This window comes from Dermacentor andersoni, chromosome 1, assembly GCF_023375885.2.
Source record: "Dermacentor andersoni chromosome 1, qqDerAnde1_hic_scaffold, whole genome shotgun sequence".
Lineage (NCBI taxonomy): Eukaryota > Metazoa > Arthropoda > Arachnida > Ixodida > Ixodidae > Dermacentor > Dermacentor andersoni.
Window position 1 is genome coordinate 194,892,990 of NC_092814.1, and position 25,624 is coordinate 194,918,613.

At 47.7% G+C, this 25,624-nt stretch overlaps 1 protein-coding gene across 2 annotated transcripts; it reads left to right on the plus strand.

Moving 5' to 3' along the window:
• LOC126546958 (uncharacterized) lies at window positions 1–25,023 on the plus strand. Of its 2 annotated transcripts, XM_050194686.3 has the most exons (7): window positions 37–1,309; window positions 2,120–4,081; window positions 12,078–12,144; window positions 12,509–12,672; window positions 19,383–19,499; window positions 22,073–22,258; window positions 24,913–25,023. In XM_050194686.3, the coding sequence occupies exons 1-7, from the start codon at window positions 1,283–1,285 to the stop codon at window positions 24,988–24,990; spliced, it is 2,601 nt and encodes an 866-aa protein (XP_050050643.2). In that variant the 5' UTR covers window positions 37–1,282; the 3' UTR covers window positions 24,991–25,023. The 2 variants fall into 2 exon arrangements, with proteins under 2 accessions (XP_054918894.1, XP_050050643.2); XM_055062919.2 differs by lacking the exons at window positions 12,509–12,672; window positions 24,913–25,023 and having other exon boundaries at window positions 1–1,309; window positions 22,073–22,162.
• Window positions 25,024–25,624: the final 601 nt, after the last annotated feature.

Sequence of the window (25,624 nt, forward strand, 5' to 3'; positions counted from 1 at the left end):
AACTGCATGAGGCATAAGAGGGGCCATAACACGAAGTTTTGTGCTCGATGCGTTCATCATCACGCAGCGGCGGGTGAGTGTTACAAACTTTAGGCGCAGTGGCATTAATCTAGCAACATGTAGCTCCTCTTACTGTTTTGGTGTAAGAGCCAATTCAGAGTAAATTGCGTTTGTTGCCGCATGCGTTAAGAATCTTATCGCGTTTTCTTGAATTGTTTAAGTACCGACACTGTGCGAACTAAATCAAAACATTCGCAATGTAGGGGACATATATACGTGGTTTCGGGAGGAAAGAATTGTTTTGCTACTGTTTTTTTTTTCTTTCTTTTTTGCCTCGTTATGTATAAGTACTTCAGTTTTAATTTTTTATGCTCCATGTCCAGCAGGCTTGTTTTTTGTATGCAGCTGCGCGCGCAGCTGTGTGATGGTTGCCAAGATTATCGCTGTTACATTGAGCTGCGCTTCGTATTGCCGCTTTCTCTTTTACGGTCAATTGTGTATCATCCGTAAGAGGTGTAGCGAGCAGGACCAGGTCATCTACCTTAAGTGTTTTGCCCTGCTAGCCTTCGTTGACATCTGCAACCATGATCTACATGTACTCGCGTCTTAAGACCAATGGGCCATCCATTATCTAAATAAAGCTTCATAATCATCATAATCCTAGTTATTGCGCCTTCTGCTTCTTCCTCAGCATTCTTTATACCGGTATTGTTTTGCACCCGCCTCCCATTTCGCTGCGTGTTCGTGTGTATTTTGTGTAAACATATCTCGTATATGTTTCCTCATCTTAAAAAAAAGAAAAAAAAAGAAGAAATTAAGCTGATATTGAAGACATGGCTATACTTAGTCAGGTCAATTTCCTAAGCCTGCGATTTCTTCCTGCTCCTTCTAGAGTGGCATTGAGGTTTCGGCAGACGAGCGCGAACTCGTTGTTTCTTGTGTGTCCAACAAGAGAACAAATTTTCAGGGAGCGCACGCCCGTGACGCGCATTTTAGATTGTCTCGACCAATGTGAAATATTTTCCACTCGATCCAGAAGAAAAGAAGAAAATGTTTAAGCCAAGGCCGATCCTCCGTAGTGGGTTCAGCTATATCCGTAGGCACCAAGCCAAACTGTCACGGGAAGGTACAGCCGGTGGTCGAAGACGAAGAAGCGATAGTCCCCGCAATGGAGCCGAGACGGCGGCAGAAAAATTGAGTCCAAGTCGGGGGCCCCATTTCGCCCCACCGCTACCTCTGTCTGCGACCGCAGTACGTCGTCGCTGCCGAGGCTACCGCCAACATGGAGTCGGAGCAGTCGCAGAGACCGGTAATTATCGACTATTTCCTTGCCGCTGTTGGCAGCGGGGTTTAGTGCAGCACTCGGTGCTGGCTTCTTTCCACATGCTTAAATTTTGGCAGCTTCGTCAAAATCTATCGGCACAGCTAAGGCATTGCCGAGTGCAGTGAAGCAATTACGGCAGGCTCTTAGCTCTGACCTACGTATTCTACTGTCTGAAGATAGGGCTAAGTTTAAGCAGGCTCTCCGACTGCATAGCCACTCGTTCGTCTCCCAAACAGGCCCGACAATTTCCATGCTGAATAGTACGAAAGGCTCTTAGGGAAAAGATCTTAATAGACTATTATTATTATTATTATTATTATTATTATTATTATTATTATTATTATTATTATTATTGGGGTATAGTCAGGGTATTGTTGACGTAACAGCCTTGAGTTATAGCAGTGCAGAGAACATGGTTAATGAAAAATGAAATATATCGGTTGATTCTAGCGTAAAACGGCCTCGTTTGCTCGTACGAGTTGACCCAGATTGTTTCGTGCCGTGCTTTTGAGAGTCCTGGCGGTTTAATAACTTCACAATTCTTCTTCATCTCCATTTACTGGACATAGCATTTCCTGCCACCCAGTCGCTACGCTACAATTTAGGTAGTCGCAGAGCTCAGACTCTTTCAGAAAACGGACAGGCGTACTTCAATTTCCTTTAAAGTGCGTGCGCTTAAGTATACCTGAATAATGACGTATGATGCGACCAATCTGCGAACAAATATAATTTCAGTGAATGACAGTAATGATTCGCAAGAAGCATGATTATTATCTACTGCGTCTATCCCTGCAGCGAACACTGCGCTACCAGAGCAACACCACTTTCCTCATCGGTCCGAATGCATCGACGGTGCCAGGTAGGTCTATGCTGCCTGGGCTGCTGCAACGAAATTCCCAGTCGACGATCACGACAACTCCGGGCGGCCGCACGTGGCCGCCACAGTCGCCGCCGGCGCTCGGCGCTGAACCCGCTGTAGCTGTCGTGGAAGCGTCCGAGCTACTGCAAGTCGGTTCTAATACTGCGATTGCACCTCTTCCGTCACCAGCTGCGTATGCGCCCGCCGCGCTTCGGCGCTCTCACATGACCACTTCGCTGACCGAAGTGTCCGCTCGAGTGACCGAAGTGCTCGGCGCGAGCGGCTCCCTCGACCCCATCGGGAGCTTGGGCTCCATGCCTTCAGTGCCGCCAGCGTCTACAGTGCCGCCAGCGTCTACAGTGCCGCCAGCGTCTACAGTGCCGCCAGCGTCTACAGTGCCGCCAGCGTCTACAGTGCCGCCAGCGTCTACAGTGCCGCCAGCGTCTACAGTGCCTCCGGCGTCTACAGTGCCTCCGGCGTCTACAGTGCCTCCGGCGCCGTCAGTATCCGGATGGGCAGGACGAGCCGCGCCCGGTCCACCGCTGAGGCGCCCTAACATGCCGGCGTCAGTGACAGATGCGCACGGCTTCGGCAGTTCGACGGAAAGCGCCGGCAGCGTGACAACGCCAAGCCGGCAGCCCTACTTCGCGACATCGATGACAGAGGCGCCGGGCTCTGTGGCCATCAGCAGCATGGGAGTGATCGGGTGCCCCAGTCCAAGAAATAGCCTCGGTAGTATGCCGCCCGGAATGCCTCCGGCACCTCGGCCCTTACGACCACCGCCCCCGCGGAGGTCGCTCTCTCCTGGACAACTGCCGCCGCGTCCTCCGCCACTGGGGCGCCGGTTTCCCGCACCGACTGGCGAAGAAATTCGGCGTCGACCTCTTCCCGGCGTAGATTTTCGCGACCGAGAGCGCATCGATGAAGGATACGATTCGGCGGAGGCAGTTGATGGCAGACAGGATCCTCAGCCGCCGCTCTCGCGCGCACCTCCTTCTGGCGTAGATTTTCGAGAACGAGAGCTATTCGACGAAGGATACGACTCGGCGGAGGCAATTAGCAGGCAGCCGCCTAATCGCCGTTTGGGACCCTCTGTGTCCCGCTCCGCGCGGAGGCTACCCAATGCCCCTCCTCGACCGGTGCCTGTGTCGGGCTCCAAAAGCGGCAGCGGACCACATGTGTCGCGCATCCGAATGTTTCAGATAGAACGCGAGTTTAGTACGTCCGCAGAATCTGAGGCCCGCAAACAGACAAACGGCAACCAAAACGGCGCGCCGCGGCGTGCCCCGACACCGCCGCCGCCGCGGCCAGAGAATCCCGATGACTCCACGTTCGATGACTACGGTCAAAGTCGACCGAGAGTATGCAACTGTCCGGGCACCGTCATGATTCGCCGCGGACCACCACGTCGATCTACCAGCGGCCGCCTTCGCGGCGCCTATATCAAGAACGATGACGACGACGACGACGAAATGGAGGACCTGTACATGATCAGGAAGTCCAAAAAGAAAAGGAAGAGGAAGCAGACCCCTCCGCCGCCGTCTCCTCCTCCTCCTGTCACACCAACGCCGTCGAGTGGATTCATGAGCTTCCTTTCGGGCCTGGTGGGAGGACGTCAGCAGCCGCCGCCGATAGCGCCACCAGCGCGACATGCTGGGACAGACTCGGACAGCGACGATGAGAGCGAGTACGAGTTGCGCCGATTCGACCGTCGCCAGCTGGAGAACTTTGTACGCAAGATCGACTTTAAGCAGCTCGCCCAAGACGATGAGACCAAGGAGGGCCGGAAGGCGAAAAGGAAGGAGGAAAAGAAAGAAGGAGAAAAGCCGGAGGAGAAAAACCCAGAGGGGAAAGCGCCCGAGCCAGAGAAGAAAGAGGAAAAGCCGCCTGAAGTAAAGGTAGGACATGAGCGTGTGAGAAAAAATGTCGCAGTTTCACCCAAACGGCGAAGGATTCATTGCAATAGCAAATTATTAGACATCTACTCGAAGTAAGGTTAGTAGATTTATCGGCCGCATAAATTGCTGTAAACATTCGCTTATTAAGTAAATTTATAGGCATGGTGTGACGCTCTCACAGGAAACAGAGAACACATCTCACTCGATTACCGCGGTCACTCGCTTTCAGAACGCGCTGGCTTGATGAAGAGCGGCATCTGTGGGGAGCCAATTACCCTTCGTGCTGCCTCTGGCTTCAAAGAGCCAACTATGTGCGCGAGAACGCAGCGCACACGAAGCCGGCTTCTCGGGTCTTCTAGCCTTTGCACCCACCGCAGATTATCTCCAAACAGGGCACGTTCGTCCGCGCTCATCCGTGCCATGTGCATCCGCGGCTGCAGTAGAAGAGATATAGGCCCGCTAAACTGCCCCCCGACCCCCCCTCCCCCCTCCTAGCGCGCGCGAGAAGACGCCGCCGCATCAAGCCACCATTCTGCTTGGCTCACCCTCTCACGCTTTCCCTCTCAACTACAGCAGATCGCGCGGCCGCGGTCTTATTGCACTTCGACTTTATACGGAACCTCACGGCGACGATGACGAGGACAGAAATTCGCCCAGAGTGTCCATATAATTGCTATCGCAATAAAACGTGCCCACATTCGGCTATAGTAGTACAGGTATTTAGTAGATATGGCGTCGCGCTGCTAAGCACGAGTTCGCGGGTCGCGAGATTCCGGACCGCTGCGGCCGGATTTCGATGTAGAAGTACAAAAACGCTCGTGCACATAGATTTAGGTGTTCCTTAAAGTACCGTAGGTGGTCAAAATTAGTCCAGAGTCCCCCACTACGGCGTGCCTCATAACTATATTGTGGTTTTGGTACGTAAAACGCCCGCAACTTAATTTATTCCTTATACTACAGGTTGTGCCGGACACCGTCTGCCTTGTTCATCTTCTGCTTTTTATTCGCTTGGGTTGCCACGCGGCATAAGCGCAGTATGAAATTAAATATGAGCATGCAGGCCCGTTGCGTGCAGATAATTTTTATGAAACGTTGAGGTGGGTTTGCGTGCTCGTGAGGTATTGCCGTATAGGGTGCTCATAACGAAATCAAGATCGCTCGTGCAAAGCACATTGACTCAATCCTCTTTGAAAACCTATAGGCCGCGACCATTCTCGCTGGAGATGAACACGCTTCCGTATTGTACTGCATTAGGAAAGGCCTAAAAGGAGGGAGTGATAGAGGGCTGCAGCTAAAGGTAGCTCAGGCATATTCCTTGAAATTGTACTTTGGACGGATTCTGGGAAGTACGTCCGACGCACCTGGCTAATTTCGGGCATGTTTCGAGGGCTGATCAGAAGGTCTTTGCTCCTATGTTTTATTAGCCAAAATAAGGTACATACAGGTAATTACAAATATACGTATTATTCTACGTACCTTACAATATTTTTCCAGGTAGTCCCCGCACCGGTACAGACATTTGTCCCATCGCAGCACTAAATTTGAGCAATGTCGTCAGTCAGCGACGCACGCGGCCTCCCCGAACGCTCATTGTCATGCAATTCTTCACGGCCTTTTGCGAACTCACACCACCACCACCTCACACTTCTCAAAGCGAGACCCATATGTGGGCTGTTTTTTCCTGTGGATTTCGTTGGTCGTTCGTCCCTTGCTTCATAGAAAATGAATCTCACTTCGTTGCTCGTACGCCGTGGACATGTGAAGCACAGCCGCCATCTTCAACAACTGATGGCAATGCCGTGCCGCGGAGCTACCGGCAGATAAGGCCGGGCCGGTCCAAGAAAGGTCAACCGCTGAGAATGGATATGTTGACTTCGCATTTACAGCGGTAATTTGGCCAAAACAAAACAGGGACGAAGACTTTATGAATCGTCTTTACATTAGGACATGCCGGACGTACGCGCTCAAATTCGCTAATTGTATACGTCGGAAGAACCCAGCTACACTTTCTAAAAGTGCGACGGGGCGAGCTCCCTTTGTATTCGAAATTACATCCGTCGCACATATTCGATCAATTTTCCCAGCACGCATAAAGATATTCGGCCTATAGGCCTTCATCGAGCGAGGAGGAAAGTGCGCGCGGCGAAGGGTGTTGGCGGCGATCCTTTCCTCCTCTCTGGCTTGTGGGAGCCGGTGCGGTGCTGCTTGAATGTGTTGCCGTCGCGTGTTGTGGAACAATTTGGAGATGTTTTAGCTCATTCTGCGTGAAATTTACTTGATGTCAGTTCATACGAGCTTGTTGAATAACCACTGTGTAGCATTTAGGTCCAGCATTATACAGTATGCGCAAATTTCTGCTGGCTGCGCAAACATGCGACGCGTATCACCAGCCACGATGTGTATGTGTCGCGAAATATTTTGTCTGTATCGGTTTACACTCGACGAAAAGAACCGGCGTCTATGCATTGCCAGCATGAATGAAGAATCTCACTGTCTGATCGCTTGGAATGGTAACTATAAAAGATAGGAGTACTTATGTACGGCCAACCCAATGGAACCCCGGAACATTTAAGCGCCAAATGTTATAAAACATTTGTGTCAGCAACCACATCGTTCTCACGCATTTCAAGTCTTAGTAAACTTGAAATCACTGTACTATGTCTGCGGTAGCTTCCTGTATAAGGCCCATGGTTTTGCTCAACACGACAAAAGAACTTTAAGCGCACGACCAGACGAGGACGGTGAAAGAAGACAGCAGAGACATATCTCTCGTGTGTCGCCTGTCTTCTTTCACCGTCCTCGTCTGGTTGTGTGCTTAGTGTTTTGTCATGTCTTACCAACACTGCCAAACAGCCGCATTACTGTTCAACACAGCGATCACTGCGGTTGGTGAACCAGCGTGATGCATATAAGTATGTTTGTTTCGGCATTGCCTTTTTGCCCTGTAAAGCATAATATGCAAAGGGGATCGCATAAAAAGAACCTAACGGCAATTTGTGCGAACACAATTTCCGTAAGACGGGTGAGTGCATAGTAGAGGACAGAAAAGAAAGAAGTTATTCTTTTTTTTTCTTTCGCGAAAAAGAAATCACCAAAGATTACGATACTAAAACGCGCAACTTGAGCGCAGCTCTATACGCGTTTTCATTTCGCTATATATTGGCTGGCGCGGACAATCTGTCTCGGACGGCACGTTGCAAACGGAGCGAAGAGTGGCGCGACTGCTTCGCTAATCTGAAGATCGCGAGAACCAGCGCGTGGGTGACGCGCGGGCGCGATTCACAGCAGCAGCAGCCGCCGCCTGATCTGCCAGACGACGGGCACTACTCTGGCTCCATTTCGTAGCCATCGTCGCCGCTCTACGCTTCCCACCCGTTCGCCATACCCTCTTGCTCCGCTTTCCACCTCATGTCCTGCTGCACCCTCATCCACAGCTTCCATCTTCGTGCTTTTCATCCGCCGCTGCGCTCCGCGTTCGCTCTTTCATCTTTCGGTGCGCTCATTCGTTCGGTTACCCCGACACCGACACTGACGCTCGCCGCAGGAACGGGCGCCTAAGAGCTGCGCGCTAAAAAAAAAAAAAAAAAAAGCACGGACTAACGCCGCAAAAGACTTTGCATGGTCATGCCGCATGTTTGGACCATGCGTTGTACAGAACAAACAGATCTATAACTCAGCATCTACGATTGCCTCGGACGCTCACGCAGTATGCAGCCGGTCGCTGAACCACACAAGTGTGATTCACACTGTACGGTATGCGGTTATTACTAACCAAAACTATTTTACTTGTGCGTGGAACCTCGTCCAGCAAACAAGTAAGTCGCGCAATGTATTTGCTGATAACAATTTGGACTCTTCTCAAAGTAAACAGCACAACTTATTCCGCAGCACAACGGCAACCACGCTGTTCGGATCGTCATGTTTCATAACTACTCATTACTGTTAAACCAGAGCTTAGAATTACAGTGAGAATGCTGCAGTAAGGTCACATTCGTGAAACGAATTTCCAGATGCGCACAACTGATCTCCGAGGTTGATTGTAGGCTCAAACGCGCGCGTATATTGCGCTAGGGACTCTGTCCACCCCAACGCCAGCTGAAACTCCGGCCATGCCGAATTATCGCTTGAATACGTCTCATAGAACCGTTGTCCGCGTAGAAGACTCCATATTACGGTAACTAAACCCCGCGAGCGCGAAAAAAAAAAAAGGCCACCAGAAACTAGTGCCCAGCGTATACCGTGGCATACAATACGGAGCGTTCGCCCAAGCCAGCGTGCCGACTGCCTATAGATGGCGCCACTGCCTACGCAGTATTGCGACCCCCATGAAAAAAAAAAGCTGTCCATTCGAAACAGCGAAAGGACGCAGGATAGGCATTCAGTGGACTGAGAGAATAGTTTTGGGAGTGGTTCTTGACTCTGCTTTGGGTAAAGATGTACCGTCTTTCTGCATCTGTCTTTATAGACCATCTCCGTTGGATGGCGGAGTTTGACCGCTGCCCTATGCGTTAAAGGGCCGAGTGGTCAGTACACCTACCTATATATTAGATATTAGCACTCGGCGGAAGTCGCCACAGTATAGGCTGCTAACGGCGTGGCGTCAACGGCGTCAACGATCCGGCCCAGAAACGGCAGCGAGTAGCACAGTCTTAAATGAAAACTTTTACATTTGAAGTTGTGAGGACGTAAAAATGTTGTCTTGGAGGGTTCTAATTGTACCACAGTATAAAAGCGAGACGGCCGCAATGACTCCACATGGCACCAAGCAGACGATGCAAAATTTCGCGGCAGAAAGACGCTTGCACTTCCGCGTTACGTGTGATCTAGACTCCGCAGAATAAATGTGCTCGTAGCCTCTACAAAATCACCCGTGTGAAATTGTGACTATTGATAGACATCACGGCAGTAAATTTGGTCTCACCTTTTGTTATTTTTTACCTCCGCTGCAAACGAGTGTTTTCCTGTTTGCGGTGGCTCGCTGAATACTATGCCTTCGGGTTATTGGACTATATCGCTGCAGTCTTGCCCCATTCGCATTCATGTCAAGTCTTGCGAATTCCTCCTGGTTTGTCTTAGTTGGCGTTTTCGGCACGAGTTTCGCTCGTGTTTGCCGTTTCGCGCTCCTCGGTTGGTGGCAAAAAATGAAAAAAAAAAATAAAAGAAAAAGAAAAAAGAAAAGCCTTATGCTCGCTGAATTTTACGACGACTGGCCTGATTCTGGTGATAGCGGAGGTCGGAGTTTGGGCGACACTCCAAAGAGCTGAAAATAACCGGTTCTTGAAGGTGAGATGTGGCGAAAGAGATGCATGAGGAAATTAAAAAGGTTAGCGGAACGGACATTTGTGGCTATAATTGGTGATGGTGTATCCTACAAGAAAGTGAGCTCAGTAAAACACACAAGGAAGAAACACTGCTGCACAGTAGATTTCTTATTCTGTTACGTGTGGCTGCATGATATCTTATGTATTTACTCGGCTCTAACCCGATAATGAAAAATCTGCAGGTAAAAAAATATTTTAATGTAAGCCGACTGGAATATTAACAAAAATAAAACTGTGTGTATTCTTACCTATACCACGCTATAGTCGCCAATATTTTAAATGATTGCGCATAACACGTAAAATGCTCACTGTCGAGGCCCTAGATCACTCGTCGTGGTCACCTGCGGAGTCTAGATCACACGTAACGCGCAAGGGCAAGCGTCTCTCTGCCGCGAAATTTTGCATCAATTCATAGCAAATCTGTTACTTCACACACGCATGTCGTCCCTTCAGTTCTGTCAACTGGTTTGTAAATGCGTAACACTCCAAAAAAGTGGCGAGGCGAATTAAGCGCTAATGTCGTTCCACGCGATCTCTATCGAGTCTGGCACCCGTTTGTAACTCTGCGTAGTTGTTGTGAAGGGTCAGGTTTAACCGGCGCACCTCGGCACTGCATTTGCGTAGAGAAGCAGCCGCAGTCCTCAAATGTATGGTCAATGACATCAATCTTCGCACCTTATCAATCGTTCAACCTGTTTAATCTATAAAATCTTCAAACCAGATCCTCTAACCGCATATTCTAGGGTACGCCGGCCCCCGAATTCCACTCCTTTCTTCTAAGATGTATCAGGTTAGGTTCGAATGCGGAGCTCGGTCACCGAACTTTGTAGCAGATGCCAACCTGTGTGTTAAATTAGTGCTTGAGATATTTTTTTTTTAATGCGGACAAGTGTGTCAGTGGATATGCACTGCGCAAAGAATGAACTAGCTTTATTGCTTAAATAAAGAGGTGAACATGGTGGCCAACGGGGCAGCTAGATGCAGTTCCATTCCTCGTTTGAGGTTAAGCTGAGCCGCTTCGCCCGGCGAAAGTGCGCTATGCATGCATTCGCACTATCTTGGCCTGAAGTAACACGAACGAGATTTATGAACAACCTGTAGTGTCCCGTAGTTTATACATGCGAGCAGCTGTTTTTATGCTTTGGTCAGAAATGTTGCGTCTAAGGCACGCAGCAGTGCTGCTTCGCTGACCTGTGCAAGGCAGCAACGACATATCGCTTTGGTTATTCCCACTCTATATACGTAGACGCGTATCGTACTACATGGAGATGCGCCTTCAGCATCTAGCCGCTGTATATAAACAAAAATGAGATTTTGACTCTCGCAACCTATAGTATATGGTTATAAAAACAGACTTGAAAAACAATTATGTTACTATTTCGTCTTCGGGTAGACGCGTACGTAGACGCGTACGCAGCGTCTAGCGTACGTGTGTAGCGCGTGTCCCTCTACGACACACGCTACATACGACTCGGATGTCACTCACGGACACATCACACGCCGACACTGATCACACGCATAGCGAAGGTGTTTTAGTAGAGTTTTTGAGAAACCACAACTTTAGTCACACGCATGCGCATACTACATCCAACGCCATTCCGCACAATCCTCAATTGAATTTGGGGCCAAACAAAAGTATCTGCTGCTGGTGGTGGTCTTCGCGGAGTAGGCGTGCCGGGCAGGCCTATTGTTGTGCACTGGTTCTCACCCCTCGTCCCTCTCGACTTGTCCCTCTCGACTTCACCCTTCCGTAACCTGCGTCTCTGATTAGCCTCCAACACTGGATTTCTAATTCAGTATCACGCTTCCTCGTTTAGAGACTATCTACGCATCGTTTTGAGCATCAATAGGTCTTCGCAACTTCTCTTGCACATGTCCAACGGCACTGTCCTGAGCCACAGATACTGCGCTCTACTTGTCCCGATGTAACCAGGCACATAATATCACGTCATAAGCGCGCGTAAGTTCTTGTAGGAAGTGTTGCCACGTGCGACTAGAGAAAAGAATACAATTCAGCTCACATTCAATGAATACCACTTATATGCGTGTTGCTATACTATATATGGTGTGGGCTTCGTTCTGGCCCTTGTATACAAAAAGAAATTGTTGGTGACTGATAGCAGGGGACCTCCCGTCGCGAACCGTGTATCACTCGTACTTATCGATAGTCGCCGGTAACCATGCGGTGGCACCCATAATGAACACTAATGAACCATGATGGGCACTCGTGCCGGCTGAATGCCTGTTATTCATCAGTCTAGCCTGCTGGCTCGACTTCGCGAAAGAGAGTGCGCATCCGACTTGGAGTCTTCTCTGCGATCAACTCCGAACGTGTGGATGGGTTCGACAGCTTTGGTAGTCGCGCACGCGCGATAGCTCTGGGCATCTTCAAGGTGGTCATTTTAATTAATCTTGCGTCACATTCCGTGCGAATTCTCTTTCTATGTAAGGGGCGTTTCCTATAGTAATGTCTTGTAAAAAAAAATAGAAAAAATACCCCTGCCTGACGCAAGCCATCGGCGAGTGAGAATGCGCCTGCATACGACGAAATTTAAATATTCGTAATTTCTGACCACTAGACCGCTTTTGCGAGCTCAGCTTTGCTTACTACCCAGTAAAACTGCGCATTGTGTAAGCGTGGATTGGCGTCTGACTTGCCGTCTTTTGCCTATCAGACGGAGCCTGCTGTTGCACCCATGGAAGGGCCACTGGACGTCAAGGTGCCAGTCGTGTTCGTCTTTGGTAAGATATTAATGTCTTACTTTGTTTATGTGTCCCTCCACGGCGGCTCAGTACTGCTGCTGAGCACGAGGCAGTGGTTTCTATATCGAAACTATTGGCAAATAGTGATTATACCTGAATTTTAAATGAGTAAATATCACGGGGAAAGTTAAAGCTAACAAGAGTTATATGGCTATTGTAGTACTACAGATCTGCGAGTCTCGCAATCGCCTGACGGCTGCTTTGATCGTATTTTCGTGGTTGCTTAGCATACTGTATACTGTGGGAAAGAGCAGATGGTTCGCCAGGTGGCGTCACTCGCGAGCCATTTTTGTTCGGGAATGTGGGACTACGAGTGTCGCTGAGTGCAGGCCGGTGCGTGCAGGCGGACCCGGCTCTGGCAAGGGCACACAGTGCGACAAGATAGTGCAAAAGTACGGCTTCACGCACATCTCGTCAGGCGACCTCCTGCGAGCGGAAGTGGAGTCTGGCAGCGATCGGGGCAAGGAGATCAACGAGATCATGAAGAAGGGAGAGCTTGCCCCACTGGTAGGTTCTGTAAAGCGACCGTGTATGAAGCCCACGGGTACGCTTTTAACGGGTCCTTTCGCTACAACATTCAACAGTTAAGTGCGGAGAAGTGACTGTCCGTGGTCCGTTATTTATTTATCGGAAAGGTGACCATTGGGCCCATTGTGGCATTCTAATATTGTTTAATTTGCAATTTATTTTCCATGCATCTTGTAAACCGAGAAATGAAAAGGAGGCTGATGGTCCGCGTTTGCGTGTTGTTATGAGATATGACACTTGGGCTTAAAATCTCTCCATTCAGACAGACATGTGACATGGCACCAGTGGCGTAGCCAGAAATTTCGTTTGGGGGGGGGGGCTCACTTTGCAGTTCGGCCTCCTCTTTAAGAGGAAGCTTTAGCTCGGGTGTTCGTATCTAAATACATGTAGAAGGAGAATTTGTTTTTCTCGGCAACCACTGCACCATATTTGACGAGGTTTCTTGCAATTATAAGAAAAACTTAAATTCTAGTGATTTTTTTGTTTTGGATTTTTTATTTAGGCAGTCACTTCTTTACTAAAAATTGGCATAAATCGCAAATTTTCAGAAAGCTAAACTATGAAGTTTAAAACTGTAACTCAATAACGAAAAATGATATCAAAATTCTGTGAATTGCACCTAATAGTATATCTATAGCGGACAAAATTATCTTGTTATACATTATTCTAAAAAAATTTGATATTATGGAAATACGGTTTTTGCAGAATCCTTGTACACAACGTAACAAATTCACGTAAGATACCAATTGACGTATCAAATTTGTCCGCTTTGAGTGTTTTAACAGATGCCGTTTACAGAACCGCAATAACTATTCTTGATGCAGAGCAATTTGTAAACGTCGTGCTCCACCTTTTTTCGAAATTTCAAGTTTTTCAAAATATTTTAAACAAAATTCAGACCCTAAATCGAAATTCCGTTTCCAACAGACTAGAATTTAACTTTCTTTCTCAAATGCAACAAATTTCATTAAAAACGATCCAGAGGTTATCTCAGAAAAGCGTTTCTGCGTTTTACATGTATTTGAATAGACCGCGTCGGAACTGGGCCCGAGATAAAGCTTCCTCTTAAACAATTTGTCGAGGGATCAAATACATGAATTCATGGATCAAATACATACTGTATTGTCATTGCGAAAGATGCTGATATATTTTTGAGATATTTGTTTGTCTATTTAATAAGTAAAGAAAATATCACACGAAGTTTAGAACTATATCATTTCGAAACCAGCAAAGCAGTGCAAGCCGCTGATATAAAAAATGTAAAGGCCATGAAATGAGGAAGTTGAGGACAAATATGTTAATGAAACTTTGTCATTCAAGAACCTTGTTTACATTCTTGTACATACGCAACGGCCAATGAAATATCTCAATAACGCTGTCCTTTGCTCCAATATATTACGCAGGAGCAGGCGTCACCGGTCGTGTATCGTAATTGCACCGAAATTATAGTCGCAACAGAGAGCACGTATAAAAACCAGACGTTTTGCAAAATATACGAGGGCCAGTCAAATGAAAGTGAGCCAATGCGAACATATGACAAACGGGGTACTTTATTTAAGATTAGTCTGCATGAACAATTAGACATTTGTCCTATTGACTAACGAGTCGCGTGATTCCCGTCTCATAAAACTCCTTGGGTTGCTGCTTCAAAAAGTCTGCAACTGACTCTTGCACGTTATCGTCCGACACGAATCTGGTTCCCTTGAGCTGTTTTTTTCAGTTGCCCCAAAATGTGGAAGTGGCAAGGCGACAGGTCTGAGCTGTATGGCGGATGTTGAAGCGTTTCCCACTTGAACTTTGCCAGTTTTGTATTAACCACATCAGCGACGTGGGGAACAAGATGACCCCATTCGTCTATTTTCCACGTCGTTTGTTCTTGATTGCGACACGCAACCGATCCGGCGTTTCGCAATATCGGAAACAATTGATACTCTTTAAATATTTGGCAAATTCTATCAGTAATGGCCCCTGACGATCTAAAAAAGTCAACACCTTTCCGGCGGAAATGACGGCCTTTGCTTTCTTTGGGGGTGGTGAATTCGAATGTTTCCACTGTAAGCTTTGCTGTCGTGTTTCAGGCTCGTAGTAGTGGCACCATGGTTCGTCCCCGATCAATATTGCAGACGAGAAGTCGTCATCCTCATTGTCATACCAGATCAGATGAGTCAAGGTAGTGCCGAAATTCGCCGTCTTCTGGCGGGGGTTCAACATCTTGGGCATCCATTGCGCACACATGAACCGATAACCGAGATGTTCATCAATTATGGTGGGAACAAAAGCGTGGCTGATGTTCGCATGCTCTGCCAGTTCATAAGTGCTTATCCTCCGTTCTTGTCAAATCAGCTCATCAACCTTTGCAATTGTGTTGGGGGTGATTGCACGGTGACTTTGGCCCGGTCTTGGATCATCTTTGCAACTTTCACGTCCTTATTTGAACCGTTCGCTCCAACGCTTCACAGCGGCCAATGAAATCCGATGTTCAACGTACACGGCAGCCCTACGGCAACTAATTTCTTTTTACGAAATACCTTCAGCAGTCAAAAACCTCAACACCACGCTGCTCAACTTCTGGAGCGTCCATTACGTCACGCAACCATGTTCAACCCAGTGTACGAGAGTATTAAAGAACATTTATTCTCACACCTGCATGTCACTTTTGTAAATGGGAGATGCTTGTGTGCTACGCGCATGCCTCGCAGATAATGAACCGAACCATTATTGCGCGGGGTGGGTTGGCTCACTTTCATTTGACTCGCCCTCGTACATTAGAAATGAGAAGATATAATGGAATATATAAATGTGAAAATACAGCTTGATAAAGGGCAACAAAGTGTCACTGGAAACAAAGCTCATGCACGTATACACAAAACCTCGCACCAAGATATTTAAATGTACATATAAGTGTCCAATAAATCTACGCATCTAAGAAAAGGTCACCGTTATAATGTGTCAAACAAGGCAAATAAACATGTTGCGCAATCACAGATTCACAGAATCCTAAGGCCCGCCCACCCTCCTTCCACTTCCCCCGATGTATAGCGCGCGCCGGAAGGCGGCGCGCTTGCTCCCCGCTTTTCTCCTCGCACATACACCATGCGCCTTCCCTCGCACATACGCTATGCGGCGCGCGGTCACGGTGTTATCACCCTTGGACTTTATACGAAGCACAAGGGCGACGGCGATGGCAGGAATGCGCTTGGAGTGTCCATATAATTGCTATCGCAATAATATCATAAGAGTATCCGGCAACTCAAGCGTCCCGTGGCCCATTACTTTCCGTAAAAGAAGTAACAAAATCGAACTTTTACCATGCAGAAATTTGCTGCGTCGCAACAATGCATTTTTTTCTTCCTCTTGAGAGGCGGGGCCACCGAAATGAACAAACGCAAAGGAAAGCATGTTGGCCACAACCGAATGCCTAATTTGGGCACCTAATGTGGCTACCAGAAGAATATCGAAGAAAACGTGAGACGCTTGGCCCACAAAGAACCGTACGCATGCTGCTCTGTGTCCTACACCGGCGAGACAAAATATTCCGGAGAGGTTGTGCTCAGGCGAACGTGTTGCAATCCGTCGAGTCCAGTGGCGTAGCTAGGTCATCTGGCACCCGGGGCCCTTAGCTCTTCTGTCACCTCCCCCCCCCCCCCCCCCCCGGTTGTAGTCGAGGAAGGCGAGGATTTCTGGTGTCTTCAGACGTATATGACACCTCCCCCCCTTCTGTACCCGTGCACCCGGCCCCCCCCCCCCCCCCCCCCCCCATTACTACGCCACTGGTCGAGTCCCCACAGTGATGGCGGCGAGCGACCATTGTTTCTTTTTCTAGACTGCTAGCCAGAAAGCGTCCAAAACTCGCGAAGGCGAAAATCCACTCGGCGAGAGAAAACCGAACGCGCATCGAAGTGCGCCACGTGGTGGTAGGGGCAACACCAGAAAAGGCATGCGCTCTCGCTGGCTCTAGCAGCCCGCGGGTAGCGTAGCGAGAACAAAAAAAGCAAAAAAATAAATGAAAAAAAGTTGGAGTGGCTTAATGTGTCCTTGCAAATAAAAGTCAAAGTAGAAAAAATTAAGAACATAGTTACCTTGGCTGGCTTTAGTATCTTGACATGGATGCTTTGGCGTAGGTGGAAAAAAATGTTGATTTTTTTTTATATGACATGACGGCACAAATGAACCACCACAATGTTTCGTCTCATCGGACTTCGCTGCGTGCTTTGTCAACTTGTCTGATAGTGTGTTGATTTGGCTTGTGTCGTTGTATATTCCGATGGAAGATTTTAGAAAAGTCAATGAACCTTTGGTGCCAAATGTTTATAACAACATTAAACCCACAAAGTTCCGCAATCGAAAATCTAAAGCCCAACTTGGGAAATGTCAATGCACTTTCACATCAAAAGTTTATGAGAACTTTATACCCATGAAGTTTCAGAATTGACATCCATGCGCTCCGTAGATTCCGCGGCCTCCGCGATATGCCGTGACGAGGCCACTCGCCATCAAAACGCCCTTTGTGCTCGGAGGGGGCTCCTTGTATTATGCGACTCCAGGTGCATGGATGTTACCGTGAAATCCAGCCCGAGTTCGCTATGTTCGCGGTGAAATGTCTTTCCGAGCGTGAAAAAGACATTCTAGACAAAATCCAGAATGATTTCCGGCGCCGGGGGTTGCTTTGGTCGGCGGTGCATGGACAGCACGAAAAGATTACGGGGGGGGGGGGGGGGCATAAGCCCCCCCCCCCCCCTGGCTACGCCCCTGCATGGCACGTAGCTATGGAGAAATAGCTACGTGCGGTGGACAATCGTCCGGTGGACAATCGGGTACCGTTAGCTCAGGGCCCCTTATGCTTTGACGTTGAGTGGCCTCCAGCACATGCACAACAGGTGTTGTGCGGCGACGCATCACAGGCTCGCGATGGAGAATGATTGCGTTCACGAGAGTTAGTGGGCCTCCCGACTTTATTGACGCTTAACGGTTAGCGTTATCCTGAAGGACACGTGTAACTTAATATAACTCGAGGAGAGTGACACGAGCATGCGCAAGTGACACATGCACTCACACACACTCGTGAGCGTGCCAACAATGTGTAAAGACTGGCACACGCATTGTATGTCGAGCCACCAACTAACCCACTTATCAGTGTTAACTATGCTTCCAGGCAGCGGTTACGGCAGAGGTTCCGAGCTACAGCATTATATCTGGCTCTCATTACGCGTCGGGTGGTCTCGCTTCTGCACCGGCGTCCATACGGCATATAGCGAAGTATATGTCGTTCTCCGTTTCTCCAGAACTTGGAGCTTACACTCGAACCAGTGTGCTAGCCGCCATCTTCGTTACTTCTCTCAATGCGGTGGAATAATAACCGCCATGGTCGCCTCTTATCACATCTTGCGGGTAGCCGCCTCCAACTCCTTTGGCTGTCGTCATCTTTCTCAGTATTGTTTAGTTTAGTGACGTATTAGTAATCGCCTCGCACGCTGTTTAGCGGCTCTCTTTGTTGTATAAACCAGGTTTTTTTTTTTACTTCCATGGCACATTCCTCAATACATTCAGGAGCTCGAAACAATCGAGCGCTCTGACATTGCACCTCTGTTTTTCAGCCGCTGTCATTGTTCGCAAAGGGGGTCGAAGGACCCCTTAAGCCTTCATTGAAAGGATTTTTCTCAGCTTCCTGTTGCGATGTATTGTGACGAAGCAAACAAAGCAATCATTCGCTTTTATCTTTGTTAGCGCGATAGTTATTTGCCCTCGGACAAGGCGCTGCGCTAGCAGCAGTCGCTGCGCTTCAAGCGCATGCCGAAGCTTACGCGCACATGACTTCGTCGGTTCTTTTTTTTTTTCTTGAATAGAGAGGTAGGTAGAGGGCCAGATTCTCGGCTTGAACAGCTGAGGTTCCTTCCTTTTACCAGCATGCTGACCTGCGGGCCGTGTGTCTGGCGATATTCAGCGAGGGCAATTCTGAATCGTGTTAAGCAGACATGTGTAGTCGCATCGAAAGGAAGGGCTTAATGAATAACTGAAGCTTTGAAAAGAACCTTTACGCATTTATGATTTTGTTTAAGCGATGTGCCTAGTTCATTTCCTTTAAATCAGCCTTGTATTTTGCTTGGTTTTAACATTATAGCTTAGTTGACATATAACGAGAAGTGGCATGTGGTTGTGACATGGAACGTGGACTAAATCATTTCGTGTGTAAGAAAAAAAAAGTCGAATTTGAAGCCACGTGGTGAATGTACTCTGCGATACCCTTCTCACGGTGGAACGTTATACGTGTTCGCACGATACCACGGGTGTTCTTAAGCGGACACGAAACACATTTTTTGTCGTTTCCACTTTGCTCGTTACCTCTAATTATTTCCCGAGTTGCACAGGCGAGAAGTAGACATTTGCATTGTTCTTGCTTCCCGCATGTTTTGCCGTGTCCGTATAGCAAATGCAAATTAAGAGCGATATATTGGATCTCAAGTGAATTCGCATTGCATTATCAATATCGCACTGTATTCTCTATTAATACCGCAAATTCTCCAAAATCCAGTAGTCCTTTGTAAGCAGGTTCAAAAAGGTCCTCAACTTTCTTTACCTGATGAGTCGACGAGGATGTGCTATCTGATGCCGACACCCGCTAACCCTTCTGATCTGTTGCCGACCAGTCGAATGTGGTGATCTGGTGAGTCTCCCTCTTCTTCGTACCGCAGGCGATGATCCTACAACTGATCAAAGAGGCCATCAAGAAAAACCTAGCGACAGCCAAGGGCTTCCTCATCGACGGCTATCCGAGGAACGTTGAGCAGGGCGTGCGCTTCGAAGCTGAGGTAAGCCCATTGCCCACAGCTTGGTTGGCATCGCTTTTGATGTCTTGTATATTGGGGGCGTATTCACGTTAGCTGAGGCACACGGTGTATACTGAATCGTTTTGAGACGCCATGTATACGAGGCGATAGACAAAAACAATACGAGCAATACAAAGAGCTGTCTGTGTTCTACAAGAAATTGGGAAACTTAAGTTAGGACACTCCAGGGAGTCAAGAAAGCCAAGAACACATGTACAACGCGATTTAAAACGATCTGTTTTCAACATATTCTCTCTCGTTATGCAATCTCGCTATTGAAGCTGTGCTTACACAGCCTTCCCTTAAGCGTTAAATTTTGCTTGCCCCTACAGGTTTTCCTTGCCTCATGTGCTTAGGATGTTTGCCGATAAACCGCGTACTTTTCAAAGTCAGGTTGGCAGCACGCTCAAGACAGTTGGTCCCTATGAATCCTGCGGTTGTCGCCGGTATTACTAACCAGATAACTATATGGTTATAATAAGGAGGCGGGAGAGAGGGGGGATTTATCTCTCAGTCGCTGCTAAGCCCGGGCGTTGGATGAAATCCCGGCCGCGTTTTGATTAAAACACGTTGGCGGGCCAGTTGATTAGAATCCATGGTAGAGTGTATAAGCGCGACTGAACGAGGACGTAGAAAGAAACAGATACGCAGACACAGCGCTTCAGGATGATGGCGTTTTGATGGCGTCGAAATGCAAAAATGACCCCTGTAATGCACGTTGGGTGCACACTAAAGAACCCCAGGTGGTCAAAATTAATCCGGAGCCCCTCACTACGGCGTGCCTCGTGATCATATCATGGTTTTGGAACGTAAAACCCCAAAATTTAATTTAAAAATTTTGAAAATTTATCTATAGGGGAACTGCTGTGTATGCTTGGCTTCAATAACGCTATCGCGCAGATAGAATATTTTTTTCCATAGGCTGGGTTTAATCGCCCTGAGCTCAGTTTTGTTGGCTTGCTTGAGTGGTATCGTTTTCTTGGTTTCTTGTAGCCCATATTCATTTCTTTGTATCGCGTGTCATTTTGTTATTCGCCTCGTATACTACTACATAAAACGGTCCACCATTTACGTAAAAGCGGAGGTATAAAATAACGTGTCTACACCGAATAAACCTAAGTTGGGAGTTGGCGCGTTTGTATACGGGGTGTCCCAGCTATCATGCTGATGCCACGTCCCTCAGCAGAATCAAGGTAATGTTGTTTGCCGTCGCTTGGAGATACGAGGGGCGTTCTGAAAGTAAGTTTCATAATTTATTTTCACACTGAAACTTTATTGCCAAAAAGAAATACACCATGGCATCATGAAATATACACCTGGCACTATTTTCCCACATAGTCGCCACCGACATTGAGACATTTGTCGTTGCGTGCAATCAGTTTGAAGAAACCCCTCTGGTAAAACTCGGTTCCCTGAGATGCAAGGCCTGAGGCATGACATCTTCCATACACGATCTGTAGGCGTTCATGGATGACGGACACGCTAGTCCCACGTGCCCATTCATACCGGATAACAGCACACTTCCATTGGCGACCAAGTTGTCAGCACACGTCTGCCTGCCATCAGTATTTGTGCTCGAGTAACCTCGGGCACCAGCGGTCTGCTGCTACTCTCTTCTTCGGCGTTCTGCGCATGCGTCATTTCTCCTCCGCTGACGCTCCTTCAGTCGTTGAACCAGCAACGGGCGTGTATTCTTATGGCCATCGTGTTTCACCTGGCGTACCAACCTCTTTCAGAAAAATGACCAAACTTAATTTCAGAACGTCCCTCGAACTCAGACTTTCTGTTTCATTCCGCCTAATTACATAACTAGTCGTAATTAATTAATCAACTTCTCAAATTTTATTAGATTAGAAGTGCCAGTGGGAAATTGTAAAGCAACATGAAAAACTCCCGATGCAGCTTTCTGTTGCTCGATGCGTGCTACACATAAAAGTGTTTTTCCCAGCGTGAAAGAAGCCCGCGAATACACGCAAAGTTCCTCGAGCGGTAATTTTGCGTGTATTCGAGGTACGCAGGACCAGAAGGAGGCGCGCACGCACGCACGCACAGGAACACAGCATCCACGTGCTTTCAAACACCGCTTTTCCTGCGCAAGCGCACGTGCAAAAGGAAGAAACCAATATAGCACATTGAAGATGTCAACCAAACCCCGATAAAAAGCGTCACTCTTCCTCTGTGATAAGCACAGATGGGTCGCTTATGCAAGCCCGCTCGTTGTTTTTGATATGAAACACTTCAAGCAGCTCGCGCACAGGCTTGGAATTCCCCCTGCCGATGATGCTAGTGCGCTGAAACAAAGACGGGATGCAGTTAAAATCATTGACATGCAAAGCCAGGTTGCTCCCTGTAACGCTCTGCTAAGTTCGATATTACAGAACTTACAGAAGCGAACGCCGATTTTGCCTTCTTCACCGGAGTTGGCAAAATGAGTTGTCGATAACAACATATACGGTAGGGCGTTCACCAGGTCATAGTTCTTCCGCAGAGTTCTTTACACATTACCGAGAAAGAAAAAAAAAAGCACGAGGGCTTGTCGGTCTCCAATTGTGCAGGTGTGCAAGTGCACCAACCTTGTGTACTTCGAGGTGAAGGACGAGACGATGACGACTCGGCTCATGAAACGTGGTCAGACGAGTGGCCGCGTGGACGACAACGCAGAGACCATCGCCAAGCGACTCAAGACCTTCCACGACGAGTCGACGCCTGTCCTAGAGAAGTACAAAGCCATCGTTCATAAGGTGGGTGTGCTTTGCTCGATGTTTTTGCTTTTTGTTGCCGCGAGCGACGTTCCAGCCCTCATTTTAAGGAACGAATCACGGCCTGTATTCCCAAATTGTTCTTACGCTATAATTATTCGCAAGAGGAAATTCCTGCCAATCCTGCTGCTAGACGTATTATTTGCGAAGGCGGCTGAGGGCCAATGGCAAATAACACTTGCGAACGGAAGGCTTTTTGAATTCAGCTTCACATCTCATGAAATTCCTTTGAAGCAACAGCATGGTTTTTTCAACCCTGTAGTACTCAACGTATCATATATTCTACGCTGAGTTTTATAAATCAGAATGCTATGCATGGTAGCCTTTTTGACTCGCTGGAGAGATTTATGTGTTCGGAATAATTTAGCAAAACATTTGCTAATTGCTTTGTTAAGTTATAACTCAAAGAAATCTTCATTGTTCTTTATACAAATGTACTCTCCATGGCCAGAAATAAGAGTGAACCAGTTATTTTCCTTGATGTGGGACTGTGTTTGTGCGTTACAGGGTTATAGAGCTTTGCGCCTCAGCGTCTAATCACGTCGCTATGCAAAGCAAAGCCATCTTGTCATCGCCGCAATATTCGTTTCCAACGTCTCGCGCAGAACCCGCACCGAGCACTTATTAAAGAAGTTGAAAACCATCCAAAGTGCGTGAAATTTACGGTGTACTGGACGTTTATGGTTTATTTTACTACAGTAAGAGGCGAAACGACCAATTTTCGAAGGAGCTAGCTTTGTTGACAAATTGTGTTCATTTATGTGGCTTACGCGAAAAATGAACACCCTGGAGAATGTGCCGGTTTAGAAATTATAGCTCCTAATTCTTAAAAAGGAAAAGATATCGATACTCCGAATTTAGAGTAAGTAATCAATCTTAAGCCGTCGTAATATTCTATATCACCAAGAATGACGGCGCTAGCTTAACATAGGGATTACCCTTTAACGTACCACACATCCTTTCCCGCCCATATATTGGATAACCTACACCGCATTATTGCTTTCTCACCTGTGAAACGAGGCGAACGCAATTAAATAGTTGCCGCGTTGAAATCGATCGCACATAAAAATGATTGACATCAAGCAATATTTCGGCTATTTCAATGAATAAACAGTTTTGCGTGTCTGTGTGTTCAGCTCCTAATTTGTTCAATCACTATAGTGTGTGTAAATTGTGTAACTGCTGTTTATAGTGTATCAGTATCAATATCAAATCAGTATCGGTATTGTATCAGTGTTGTATCAAATCAAGTATCACATCTGGTGGGAAAATTACTTTTTTCTTGATGTGTTGGGGCAGGGGGGCTGTATACAATGAACCATCAACTCAACGCTGCATGTAGGTTTATCGGGCATCTAGCGAGTTTTGCAAGTAGCATTTGTAGCTCTTTTCATTAGACTTTTTCAGACTTCAACCCAATGCGCGAATCCTATCAGCTGGGGCGTCCATGATATCATCATCTAGAAGTCCTAGAGGCAGCATTTCTTACAACTTGAGTATGTGCAACTAACGTTACATATACTCAGTGTTGCAACAACTACAACAACTACAACAACGACAATTACTACTAGAAGCAAACGAAACGCGCCTTTGAGATCCAAGTGCCCCGCTGCGTGGTGTAAACGTGTGTGCACACTCCATGCCACAGTGTCGCCTTGCACGCCGGTTACTGCATTTGCAGAGCGAGGTGCACATGTATAGCGACAACTTCTTCGTGTTGCGGGAGCCTAGCAGAGCATAGCGTGACGCCTGGAAATATAGCATTAACATCTTGTCTTTAAATGCACGCAAGGTACCTAATCTGTCTAACAGCTTGCGCCTCTCGTAGCTCGGAAGCGTCGCTAACATTCTTCGGGGCTATCTTATACATTGTGGATACCTCTAAGGGCCTTAATAGAATATTTTAGATTACGGCGTCCGAGCGTTGGGGCAGGCAAACCGCAGGGATTACGCAAGCAAGCAAAGCTAGCACAAAAGAGTGTGAAGGACACACAGTTTGGAGCTTGTGTCCCCCAACGCTTGGGTGTGGCTTAGGTGCCCCATTATAAAATTCTCTACTATCTAGAAAACTTAGAGTTAGGGAGTTATCACCGTGCAGAGTCATTCATAGACACATGCAAAAGACGCGTAAGAGTGAAAACACTCTTCGAAAGACGATTCGCACGTGCGGTATCTGAACGCGTTCCTTTCCCTCGCGATCGGTCTACTGCAGGCGTAGCTGTATGATGCGCGGAAGTGGGGAGTTTGTGCGTGGACGTCGCTTTATGAGAGAAACAGTTAGGGCACGCGGCCACTCTCTTGCGCGTGGGAATTTTCCCTGCTCGTGCGCTTCGCAAGTTTCCCAGCTTTCCTTTATTGCCTGTTGTTTGACAGACATTAAGTGGAAACGTAGCACGTTTAAGTTAGTCTCTTCAGGCGCGTCTAAGAATGACGCGCCGTGATGGAGCCTGGCGTAGACTTCCCGAACAATAAATGTTACAGAGCTACCTCATAACGCTTCTCGGTAAGCCCAATGACCTATTAGCTGTTTCTATATGAGTAGAAGACTCTCCTGTTTCACAAAAGACAGTAGAGATCTGCTGCCGCGACGTGCTCGAGGCAAAACGTTAATAAGCTATGTTGTGTTTGTCTTTCAGATCTCAGCAGAAGAGGAGCCAGACAAGGTGTTCCAAGCGGTCACGCAGCTCTTCGACCAAATAACCAAACCGCAATAGTCAAGGAATTAAAGTCGAACATGTACATACTTACTCTATGTTCTAGTACGCATCAAGCGACTTGTTTGGTCGCGATTCGGTCCATTCTTGTGATTGGCACGTCTCTCCGATACTCGGTGTCCGTGCTCTTGGGCACTTTCGCTGATATTTGGTCACGCTGATCAGCTCGAATGTCATTTCTAGGAGCGTAACATTGTCTCAGGCTTCATGGCGCGTCAGTGACTGTTGTAGTATTTGTGGCGAGGAAAACGCTCTCGCTGACGGGCCATAACTACTGAGGGGATAGTTTGATCCACCTGCCGTGGTAGCTCAGTGGCTATGGCGTTGCACGGCTGAACAGAAAGTCTCGGGTTCGATCCCCGCCATGGCGGTACCATTCCGATGGCAGCGGCATGCAAAGATGCTTGTGCACCGCATTTTGGGTGCACGTTGAATAACCCCAGGGGTCAAAATTAATCCGGAGCCCCAGACTGCGGCGTTTCTCACAAACCACTGTACAACCTCGCAATTTAACAAAATAATGGTTGATTCCGTTGCACAGTAACCGAGGAATCGCAGTCCTGTGACTAGCACAGTGTGCTTTACTTAAAGCTACCTTAACAGAGGGCAAGAGGAAAAGAAGGTGAGTGTGTGA

Excerpts from the sequence above, each read along its gene's own strand:
- LOC126546958 (XM_050194686.3), top strand. The coding sequence starts at position 1,283 with ATGGAGTCGGAGCAGTCGCAGAGACCG. Across the intron at positions 12,673-19,382 it reads AGGGAGAGCTTGCCCCACTG|GCGATGATCCTACAACTGAT; the intron begins GTAGGTTCTGTA and ends TTCGTACCGCAG. Across the intron at positions 19,500-22,072 it reads GCGTGCGCTTCGAAGCTGAG|GTGTGCAAGTGCACCAACCT; the intron begins GTAAGCCCATTG and ends CCAATTGTGCAG.